General features: G+C 34.0%; 1 protein-coding gene across 4 annotated transcripts in view; it reads right to left on the reverse strand.

The window, feature by feature from the left end:
* DGKB (diacylglycerol kinase beta) overlaps positions 1 to 12,535 on the reverse strand; it is a 708,921-nt gene that overhangs the window by 446,304 nt on the left and 250,082 nt on the right. For 2 of the 4 annotated variants that reach the window (XM_047753441.1, XM_047753440.1), the window contains 2 exons: positions 9,045 to 9,077; positions 682 to 798 (listed from right to left, as the gene is read on the reverse strand). In XM_047753441.1, coding sequence (XP_047609397.1) covers positions 682 to 798; positions 9,045 to 9,077 — 150 coding nt within the window. The remainder of the gene's footprint in view (positions 1 to 681; positions 799 to 9,044; positions 9,078 to 12,535) is intronic. The other 2 variants (XM_047753443.1, XM_047753442.1) reach the window with 1 other exon arrangement.

A 12,535-nucleotide genomic window follows, 5' to 3' on the forward strand; every position in this document is an offset into this window, starting at 1 on the left:
TATCTGACTGAGAAAGAGAGGCAAATAACAATAACGTATTCAATCTATAGGATGTGTCATAACACATATGGAAAGAAATCTTATTCTTGAGGTGAGAGACCCTAGGGGTAATGTAGAAATTTTTAAAGTACTAAAAACATGATTTTGAACAACCTTTGTTAACTTAAATGAGAAATATTCGTGAGGTATCAATTTTGACTTAAAACTTTGAATGATATGGGTAAATTATAATATTCTTTATTTTTATTATTTATTTAGAAAAAAATTCCACAGAGTTTATTTTATTCTTTTCCAAAAACATATTTTGAGTCAAAAGGACTCTTCAAGTAGATGTAATAAAATATATGGATAAAGTATTCTTGCAAATAAATGACACACACACACATATATATGAATAATAAATGTATTATATTTAGTAATACTTTGCAAAAACTTCAGATTGACAAAAGACCTCTTACCAGAGTTAAACTGGAGAAAATATCATAAATGATTAATTAGAACGTCATTCTGTCAATCAACTGTAAAACTGACATCTTAATAAATTAATAAAATTTTTCCTGAAATTGTCAACTGAACTAATCTGCACATTAACAAATGTGTTGATAGCTAGACATATGCCCCTCTAAGAGCACATAAGTGACAAATATGAAAGCTACTAAAATTTGGAAAAAGAAATCATACCTGTAAGCCTTGTCCATCCACAGTAACAGAGTTGGCCCTTTGCATTTTATTCTTGTCAGTCACTTTGTTTACCTGCTGGGAACCACCCTTTTCCTTTTTCACTGTTGCTTGTCTTTCCTATAAGACAAAAAATCTTTTATAAAAATGTGGAATTGTTTTACTGCAAGGGGCAACATATAATTTCATGGCCACAAACTTGGGCCAAGATTCAAATTTGGGGTTTCTGGTGAATGACATGAAAGCTGATGCCTTCTACGGCTTAAAATATATGACAGATACATGATCAAATATCAGTTAAAGAAAGGATGTTAAAGAAAATCAAACTGTATTATCCAGATGTGCCCAATTATGACTCTAGTAAAAGTTAATAAGGACCACAGAAGCGAATTATTTTCACAAACAATGGTACAGATAATAATATAGGATTATAATGTAAATGATATGGTACTGAGCATTAAAAATAATGCTTACAAATACATACAATATTGAAAATGAATACATGATGGGGCTTTCAGCTACCATTTTCTATTAAGAATGGCATAAACATAAAATCCACATTCTATCCCAGCTAATTGCTATGTTTGCCATAGTAGAAAAATTTTTTATAGTTGTCTTCTTCCTGTTACTGTTTCCTCTCCTCTCACTGTCTTTTCGACACTGCCTAATAAACTTTTATCAGCATTAGTTCACCGAATAAGCTTTTATAAAATCACCAATGATCTGCTCGTTTGCCTCACCTATTGGTCAATATTCATCTCAACTTTAAAGTATCATTAGACAGAAATGACATCTTCCCTTTAGAAAACTTGCCTCAGTTGGATTCCAGGACTTTTCTTTCACTTAACTCTCCTTGTACTTTACTAACTGCTTCCTCGGTCTCTATTGTTGGTCTCTCCTCCAGCTTTACAATCTATACACCCTTCCCTCTGTGTACTGATTCCTTAGGTAACTTCATTTAAACCCAAGGCTTTCAATTTCAATTTGGTAACAAAGATTTCCAAATTTATATTTCCTATTCAGATTTCTCCATAGAAACTTAATTCTTATTTACAAAAGCCCTTTCTCTTTCTCCACATGAGTATCATTCTAGAATGAATGCATAGCAATTCTGAAATGTCCAAAGCTATTTTTTTTAATTTACTGCCTACCCACCTTGAAAATAAATCCCAAACTGGATGATTATTCACCACATCCATTATCACATGGTTCAAGCCCCCATCATCTTATTTGCTTTAATTATTGTAACTATCACCTAACGGATCAACCAACTTCCATTTTTGTCTCCCTAAAGTCAATTCTCTATGCCATAGCCACACTTAATCCTTTTTACTCCATTCCAGCTATACCTACCTTGTATTTACTCCTTGATCACAACTATCCTGCTCTTAATATGGGCTCTTACAATCACTCTGCCCTCTGCTGGATAGCTCTTCTCTGTATATTTGTTGCACTTGCTCCTGGTCAAATGTTAGACAGGCTTCTCTGTTTCTTTGTTTTGTGAAAGTTTGTGTGTGTGTGTATGTGCGTGTGTGTGTGTGAGAGAGAGACTGTGTGTGTTTATGCTTTTAGTATTATATATTATATATGGTATTTATACATTATATATAGTATGTATATATTATATACAGTATTATCTACCTAAAATTTGTTACAACTTGAAATGTTATCTATTTAATGCAGGTCTTCCTACACTTTAATCAAAGCTTGATCAAGAAAGGACTTTCTTTGCTTCATGGTTTTACATCAGATCCTAGGTCAGTGCATGACTACAGTCATTATAAATGAATGCAGAAATAAATGTCTTAACATTAAAAAAAGTCAAAAATTTTAATGTGCTTGAATCATTGCATTGAGAAGACTCCTGGGGCATGTCTAAGCTTGGTGTGAAAACTGTCCTGCTCAATTAGTAATGTCTGCCATGTGTGCTTACATGCTCGAGTGCCACATATTTCCTATCACTTATTCAGATACATATTTCCCGGTTCCTATATTTACTTTTTTAGAGCATTTTTCAATTACTATAATTTAGGAAAATATTTTAAGTGGACTTAAAAGTAAAGCTCTTTTAAAATATATTAGGACCAGATGGAACAGAAAACTTCTCAGATCAAAATAAACGCTAACATAATCCTTTTATAGTCTTTGCAATTTCATGGTGCAAAAACACTGAATATATTTTTTATGTGGCTGAAAATGGATGGTGTAATAGGATTCCTGAAATTCAAATACTTTGGAAAAGGATGTACTTTCATTTAAGCATAATTCTGCAGAGAAATATTGATATTAAGAAAATCATTCTTTCTAAACATACAAATAACATTTTGTCCACAGATAGTTAAGAGCATAATGCATAAAATGAGCGAATTATAAGATGAGTATTGGGGTCAGAAATCCAAAGTGGAATCTCATATCTGCTACTTAAATATTATTTAACCTTAGAGAATTTTTTCAAAATATGGTAACAATGTTCTATAAAAATCTCTCTATATATAATCATGTAACTTATGCATCTTACATTTTGCCATGCAGTCCAACAATTGTTATTTAGCATTTAATTTCTAAATGTGTAGGTTATAAGAACTAAATACAGTTTAAGACGGTTAGTCACACAGGAATTCAGTATTTGTGCCCAGGCTATTTATAAATGTAATCCTGGAAATTTAAGACATGTGAATATATGTCTGTAATGAGTTAACAAGTGACCTATTAACATTATTTTATTCTTAGATATGCATATAGCTAGGGAAATTCCTGTGTGGTAAGGAACTTCCCTAGCTATATACAGCTATCAGCCAGCAAAGAGGCCTTAATTGAGCGGCTTCATGTCTCTCCAAGAAGTTACCCTCAGAGTAAATTGTGGAGTGGACTAAACTAGTGCTTTCTAGTAACAACTGTAAAACATATAAACATATTTTAAAATCCCAAATAGAGTTTTCAATGGATAAGATTTCATTTTCGAAATCCAGAATAATAATAAAGAGGTATGTAATTTAAAAAAAATCCTCAGTCAATCCATCTGTAGGTGAATTTTGTTATGGAATCTGGATAATACTGAAACATTTGTTTAACATTCACACTCAGACACATCTAACACACATATACACACACACACACCAAGAAAATCCAGTGACTTCTTTGAGGAAAATATGCTTAGTAAGTAGAATTTGTAGAATTAATCAAAGCTGACAATATGAAAACAGGAGAGACTTGTAACCATTTAATTTTCCTATTTTTAATACTCATTTGTTTTAAGTTTATTTCCAAATTGTACGGAGGTCTCGCTGATCTCTTCACTGTATTTTACTTATGCAGCAGCATAAGCTAACAGGTGGGCAGTAAATACGTTTTTCCTGGTTCCACTATGAAAATCTTTCTTTCTTTCCTATTTTATATGGGGGGACAGAAAAGGTGAGACAATTGCATCTTTGAAAAACCTGTCATCCACAAATGTTTCACTGGCTTGTTTTGGGGTTAATTCACTCTGACTGGCAGAGTTCTAGGATGATATTTAAGAGACTTACTTCTAATGCTGACGTTACTGGAAAGTCTCAAGAGGAGCTTACCGGCATTATTTTGTGTCATTATTCAGGAAAAAATTGCTCTCTGGTAATAGGGGGCAGTGCTTATCACTTCACCTTCAGTTGTCTTTTTTTTTTTTTAAGTTTTTGGACTCTAAAATCACAAAATAAATTACTTTGTTATAATTAAGGCAAATTTTGTTCCGCCAGATAAATTATCGCAGATATAAAAGGACTTGGAAAATTATTGCTTTAATCAATAGAAATTATTCAAACACTAAAAAGAGCTGCTCTAACCAAAAAAAAAAAAAAATAGAACTACAGATTATAAAATACAGTTATTGATATTTCAGCATTTTTCAAATATCAAACGTTTGTGTTTGCTACACAGACATTTGAAATACAGAATTCAATGTTTTGTGATCCTTAAACCCTACAAGTAGCACAGCAGATCTTAACTGAGGAATATATTGTATTAGAATTCCAAAAGAATAATCATCACAATAAACAGAAGAAAAACTAAAAACACCTTTCACAGAAAACAGAAAGATGAAATAAATGAAATAAAAAGACGTCACTTTAAATACGTGCTCTAAAAAACATCTTTTTCTATAGCATGCTGATTCTCAGAGGTAGGGTATTTGTAAGTTGCAGAAAACTGCTTTCACAAAAGGGATGTTTACCACAATACTTAAGCCTGCTGTTATCGATCATTCAGAAATGACAAGCAGCAAGTGATGATTACCTCAAGCACAGGGTTTTCTTCTTTTTGTCCAATCTCAGCATGAGAGACAGGCAGCAGCAAAGCACTTCAACTGGTACAAAGCCACAGAGGGTAGGGGTGGGGGGTGCCTGACTGCCAACAGCATCCTTTATTGGAATCCTGGAACTTGCTTTCTCTGCCACAGCACCACTTGCCTGAATGGAGACTTAGCCTGTTCTGACACTGGAGCAAGGCCACAAGAATTTCCCAGAAGCTCTAGAATTTTAACCCAAGGAACACATGGATATTCATAATTTAAAAGATCTCCCTGAAGCAGAAGTGATACCATGTTCATCAAGGCTTACTCAGATTACGAGCTCCAAGAAACCAAGCTAATGACAGCTGCAAAGCTGCACCTTTGGTTATTATAGCCTTATTGTGGGATTTGAACATTTTCCTGCCAAGAGAAACTAGCTAATTTCAAAAAAATGCAAAGGCTCTAAATCTACTGGAAATCCCTAGAAGTTGCAGCAAAACATGGCTTAATAGCAAAGTAGTCTTGATTTTAAAAAATTACATAGTTTTAAATATAGATATAAATGATGTAAATATTGTCATTCCTTTTTAATTAGTTAAATGAGTACTTAATAAAAAATTATTTTGAGCAGAGGCAAAAATACGGGTTTGGAAGTAGAATTCTAGCTTTGTCTCATGCACTGTATAGACGTGGGCAAGTTACTTACTATTGCTAAGCCAGCGATTTGATTCATCTCTAAAATGGGAAGTTTCATTTGATGACAAATTGAGGAAACGTAGATGGAGGTAATAGCATAAATTAGGTACTCAAGTTTTAAAATATAAAATATAATACTGCTATATTTTATCACAAAATTTAACACAGGGACACTGCTTAGATTGCAGTAAAGATATGTTGTGCAGAAGTACTTTATTTACTTTATTGCAATTTATTTCTCCACTAAGTTACCATAACTTGGAGTAATTGTTGTGATGATCTGGGCAGTTTTTTGCAGGAGGATAGAAGACAACAAATTAGACAGAACTAATCCTGGTCTCATACCTGCAAGGTGCCCTCAATCAACTTAGCCTAAATGTACAATTTATAACTTGCTCCACCAGTCCTGGTTTTCATACATCACACAGAATGTGCATATTCTCTCCTAGGATAATTTCATAGCAGGTGTGAACCACTCAGGATTTCTGTTCAACAAATCTTTACTGAAATAATGAAATTTAGGAATGGGCCATTTAAAAATGGTACTATTTAACAACTGTGCCATTAGAAAATTATGTGCGTGTGTATGGACCTCATCTTCACTCACTCTCCATTCCCTCCGTTAACCATGATAACTGATGGCCACAACAAGCCAAAGGGTAAAAGCCAAGAGGCAGTTCTCTAGTATGTTCATACTCCTCATCTCTTTTTCTAAGTTAAATGCTTAACCTAGTGATTTCTATGCAGTCCTCAATTTGTTTATGCAAGTTCTAAGTAGAATCTTATTTTTGGACAGTGTGATTGAATTATCACTCAAACCACTGAGTTGTGTATGTAAATGAGTAGTTGCCATGAAAAATTACTTGCATCATTTGGCGGCACAATAATACAAGATGTGTGTCTGTGCATGTGAGTTTGTGTGTATGTGTGTGTGTACATGCATGTGTACACATGTACACAGGCAGGAAGACTGGGCAAGTTGGGTTGGACACAGTGATTGTAAAAGCTTTGAAAATTAATAATAGAAGTTGAGAGTTTTTACACTCAAATTACATCATAGATATGACTGAGTTTTAAAACAATTGTTTTAAAACAATTGATATGAATTATTTTCATTAATAAATATCTTCACAAAATAAGGAATGCTTTTGTTATACATTAAAGTGACTGATATTAAAACTTATCATGGGTGATAAGGCTGTGATATATGCATGAAAGGGTAATGTAGATAGGTCTGCATAGAAAAGCCTTTGACTCCATGTCAAAAGTGTAGCCAAAGAATATATATTTGCGCATTTTTGCCTTTTTTTTTGTATTTTCTAGGGCAGCATTCATGGCATATGGAGGTTCCCAGGCTAGGGGTCTAATTGGAGCTATAGCCGCCGGCCTATGCCAGAGCCACAGCAACATGGGATCAGAGCCACATCTGCGACCTACACCACAGCTCACGGCAATGCCAGATCCTTAACCCACTGAGCGAGGCCAGGGATCGAACCCGCAATCTCATGGTCCTAGTCGGATTTATTAACCACTGAGCCACGACAGGAACTCCCTATATTTGCACATTTAAATAAAACGGTTAAGGTATATATACATTTTTCTATAATTTGGCCCACATACCTTTAACCACATTTTCAATTAACCAACAAGCAATTGTTCTTGATGGTGGAACATAAAGTTTCTTGTTGTGTGTGTATACATGTGTATTTACATACTCATCCATGTATATATCTATACATGGGCCTAAAGAAATTATTGGAGCAAGATAGTTGGAAAAAACCTTATGCAACAATTTCAGATATAGTGGAAAGTTTAAGTTAATACAAATTAGTATATATTGCCCCCAAATTTATAGGAAGATGTTTAAAACTATTGACAGCAGAAAAAATGGTTCATAATATATGAAAAAAAGAGCATGTTCTGAAAATAGCAGATTTTTACTGAATCTATACTTATATAAGTTATGTAACAGAATATGGGACGACCATTTGAGATTAACAAGGTTAAAGAAAATAACTTTAAGTCTCAGATATGGTGCCTATCATCATTTGATGAGATATGATATGGGCAAAAATAAACTCAAGGATCTTAACATAGGAAGTTAATTCTCGGAGTTCCTGTCGTGGCTCAGTGGTTAACGAATCCCATTAGGAACCATGAGGTTGCAGGTTCGATCCCTGGCCTGGCTCAGTGGATTAAGGATCTGGTATTGCCATGAGCTGTGGTGCAGGTCGCAGACGCGGCATGGATCCCACATTGCTGTGGTTTTGGTGTAGGCTGGTGGCTACAGCTCTGATAGGACCCCTAGCCTGGGAACATCCATATGCCGTGAGTGTAGCCCTAGAAAAGACAAAAAAAAAAAAGTTAATTCCCTGATACAAATAGTATAAATAATAAACTTTCATAATTGCTTTGTCACTAAGTGTGTAATTTAACATCTCTATAATAATTATAATAATAATAGTATCATCTGATATAAATATAAAAACAGTTTAATTTCTCTTTTAGAGTAGAAACATTCTACTTTAAGGATAGCTCTTAGTATATTATTAAATATATCTTTGGTTACAAAATGAAATTTTAATGAGGCTGTCTACACTTATTAGAAAATATTTTAAAGGAAGAGAGAGACATTATCACACTTTTGTGTAATTATATTATTCTCTAAAAATTCATATTCTTATATAGTGTTCATATAATATTTTGTAAGCAAAGAGATTAAATTATAATTTTGAAGGAAACAATGCCACTTGAGCATATCTTTAGCAATAACAACTAAATTGGATATTGCCACAGAACAATGTGGAGGCTTTGCTTTATTAATTCAAAGGTAAACTTAACACTTAACTGAAAATAAATGTTGCAGGATTGCCTCCATTTATTTTCAAAATAAAAGTTATTTTTCTGGTGACTATACTTTATTCCAATGACTTTCTATGCAATGTCATTTGCTTTGTGATTAATTTAGATGTACTTTCTAAAAATAGAGATGGCTACTTCAAAGTGAGCAAGGATTTATCCATTTACTATCACTGAAAGCTACATTTTAGTGGCTTAGATGAGTGAACTGCTTGAAAGGTTTTCTGTAAGATTTGAATGTGACAAATAGAAATGGTGCCATTGTTATACACTGGTCAAAACTCTGCAACGTAACCTTTATTTGTTCCTGTATACTTTATGCCATATAACTTTTTTCCATAACGCTTGTCACAAATGTAGATTGGAAAGGCTTCAAGTCTCTCCCATCATGAAAATATAAAGATCCCAATTTCAATGATCAAAATAGGATAAAAAAATAAGACATACAAATTAGTGCACCACGGATACAGCCCAAAATGTTCTTTATAACAAGACAAGATGTGTAATGACCTATAATTGCAGGTGTGAAAACCTTTTTTTGCTTACGCACCTCAGGTACTGAAACTCCTAAAGTGGGCAGAGTCTGCTGAAAAAGAGAAGTTCATATTAAAGCTGAAAACAAAACTCAAGCTGAAAACAAAATTCAAACTGAAAACAAATGCGAATGAAGGTTCTTATATCACTACATATCTGTGAAATAAATGAATACTTTGCAAATGCATTTCCCTGTCATAATGTTTCTACTTACTTTCATACATAAACCAAAATCTTTTCATAAAATAAGGAACACGCTAATGCAGAGGGGATTAGGTTGTGGAACAACATATCCAAAATACAATTTTATATGCTTAAAGTAGACTAATCTTTGGCCAGCTTCAGAGACCTCTCTACAATAACAATGATGTATTACATTCATTCATACTTTGGTAGGAGAACTCATCTCCAAATTCCATTATCCTTCATAAACCATTTATACCAATTTTTTAAGTTGCCCGTTTACCCAGCCCACTATTTCACTTTCCAGTTCAATTCTCAATCTTTTCTAAAAATACTCAGAGTCCTTTTTTTCCTTCCTTTTCTTTTTAGGGCTGCTCCTATGGCATATGGAAGTTCCCAGGTTAGGGGTCAAATCAGAGCTGTAGCCTCCAGTCTATGCCACAGCCATAGCAACAATGGATCCATGCTCCATCTGCAACCTACACTACAGCTTGTGACAATGAGGGATCCTTGACCTACTGAGCGAGACCTGGGATCAAGCCTGCATCCTCATGGACACTATGTCGGGTTATTAACCTGCTGAGCCACAACGAGAATTCCCTAAAAATACTCAGTGTCTTTTTGATGCAGATATAGCTTATAGTGTTGATTTTTTTGTGTGTGATACTCTGGAAATGAAAAAAAAATCCATTAATATCAGTAAATAATTAATAAGCAGGAAAATTTTACTTGAGAGGAATATTTTAAAAATTACATCAAATACACTAAAATTGGCCTTCATGACAGTTTATCTTCAATCACCCAGCACTCTTTCTTTACTGAATCACATTGGGAAAGTTTTTTTTCTGGCAAGAAACAGAATAAAAAAGTTACTAAATTCCAAAAGCCTGTGTTCTATAGGCCTTTACAATATAAAACACAAATTTGGAAGAATACTTGATAAACCACACTCATATACTAGATAAAGATTTTCCTTGGTTGGGGGTTGGGGAGAGTCAGAAAGATGGATGGGAAACTAGGAGTTCTGAGACACTTCTTGTGTCTCTGGAAAGAAGGGAATGGTAAGTATATTTCAATTTCCTCTCCTGGACAAAGCCATGTGAGGGAGACTCTGGATGGGTCTGCAAGATCTGCATAGATATTAGGTTACTCCTTTACCCAGTAGAACTCCAGGAAGGGAGCAAAACCCAAAAGAATAAAGAGCTATATGTGGGGTGATGTGGCTCAGAAGGATTCATGGTTGCTCCTACAGAGATGGACTAGAAGGATCCAACGTACTCAAATGTGGAACAGAAGGAAAAGTCTGGGGCAGCCCTAGAGAAAGTTAAAGTGTCCAGGAATGCAACTCTCTTTAAAAGATGTTTCCATAATATAAGTAAAAAATCAGCAGTAGCAGATTTTTAGTCAAAATAAGTCATGAAGTCAGGGAAGAATAACTGGGGTCAACTATCCCATTAACAGGAGAACCCTATGGGAGTCATTGCTGCTGTTTGCCAGATGCATTGACAATAGGTTTAGAGAACGTTCATTGAAATCTTCTGATGTCTTGACTTCTGAGTCCAAGTTAGTCTATATAACATCTTCTATCTTGGGAAGAGTCTGTCTTCACTGTGCATATGTCTGTACAGAGCAAGGCAATGGAAAGCCAAGAAAAAAACTATAGTTATCAAATGGTTCAAAATAACAACCAAGTGCAATGCAAGGATTTCAAACATTTCCTGTGTACACCAAAATTAAAAAAAAAAAGAACTATAAAGGACATTTTGACATACTAAAGGGCATGTGAATATAGATAGGATAATTACTAATATTACGGAGTTGCTAATATTTTCGGTCGCGGTAAGAGTATTGTAATAGCATAGACCATTGTTCTTATCGTAGAGCATGCCTAATGAAGTATTTAGACGTGTGGCATCATACTACCTGTGATTTACTTTCATACGGTCGAACATAATAAAATATATATGTGTATATACATACATATATATGAAGAATGATTGAAATGTAATAATTATTGGAATCACTATATTATATTTGAGAATTATTGCAATAAAATTTTGGACAAATAAACTGACCTCTCTTTCTACCTTTTTACTAGATCCTCTAATTCCTAAAACAGTGTAAAATGTTTCTAAAAAGAAATTAAATATATATGTGTGTATATACTTATAATCACAGTGGAAACATAAAGTTTCTAAAAGTTTGGTCAAGACATCATGGGGATGGGAGGGAAGGAAATAATGAACACTATTTTTATGGAGTCTCAGAGTTCTACTCTCAAATAAGATAAGGAAATATAGGTAAGTATCTAGGTTGCTGGGGAGAGAGGCAAAGAGAGACTGAGAGGGACCATTTGAAAATAAACAATAAAAGGGGATTCTTTAAAAAATAATGTTTCAGATGAGGCAAAAGCTTATATAGGTATTATATAAAGGTAGTAGCCTTTTCCAAATCTGTTCATTTTGAGTTAGTTTCTAATAATGGAGAACACACTCACAGGGATTTCAAGCGCAAAAAACTATAGGTGACAAGAAGGTAACATAAATGCCAGAAGACTGTCCCCAATGCCACAAGCCTGTGCCAAGCTGCATAATAAAAATTCAATTTGAAGGCACTCTCCCCAAAAATACTATGGATGTATTTTGCTACCCCTTCTATAGAGAGTTGGTAATTTATAGATATTCATGTTTGCAGGCTTTGTCCTTCTCATTGTGGTGGGGATATGAGTTCTCTACTGAGAGTGAGTTAAGTTTGGCAGAGACGTAGTGAAATGAGGAAAGTAAGGAAAGAGGAAAGATTTTGTCACTATTCTTTGAGAAGGGGAAAACAGGTGACTAAAGACGAGTAAGAGGACCAAATGAAATTAAAGACTCAGCTGCAGTTAAGAAGTAATAAACATGTAAAAAAGAAAGCCACCAGCTCTGAGAATTTCTCCAGTAAGGTTCAGCCATTTGAGAGCAACACTAGAAATTCACTCCAAGAATAAAGGTGATGAAAACAACACACATATGAGCTCATGTTCAATCGAGATGTGTAAGGAACAAGTGTACATTAAACTAACATGCTCATCAGTAGCTTATACCCGAGGTACAGTAAGAAAACCATGGCATCTGGGTAAGAGAAAAAGAAGCAACTTGTTAGAAAACAAATTAGATATACTTGTTTTTAAATCTTGTATGTAATTATAAAATATCAAGGACGAGAGAATAACTGTTGTAGTTTTTGAAAATTATCATGAGTTTATAATCCTAAATGTAATGTATTTTTAATCAGAATTAATACAGGAACTGAAGTTTTTTATTTAATCAAATTTGAGGTGTGACT

Source organism: Phacochoerus africanus, chromosome 11 (genome assembly GCF_016906955.1).
Source record: "Phacochoerus africanus isolate WHEZ1 chromosome 11, ROS_Pafr_v1, whole genome shotgun sequence".
Taxonomy (NCBI): domain Eukaryota; kingdom Metazoa; phylum Chordata; class Mammalia; order Artiodactyla; family Suidae; genus Phacochoerus; species Phacochoerus africanus.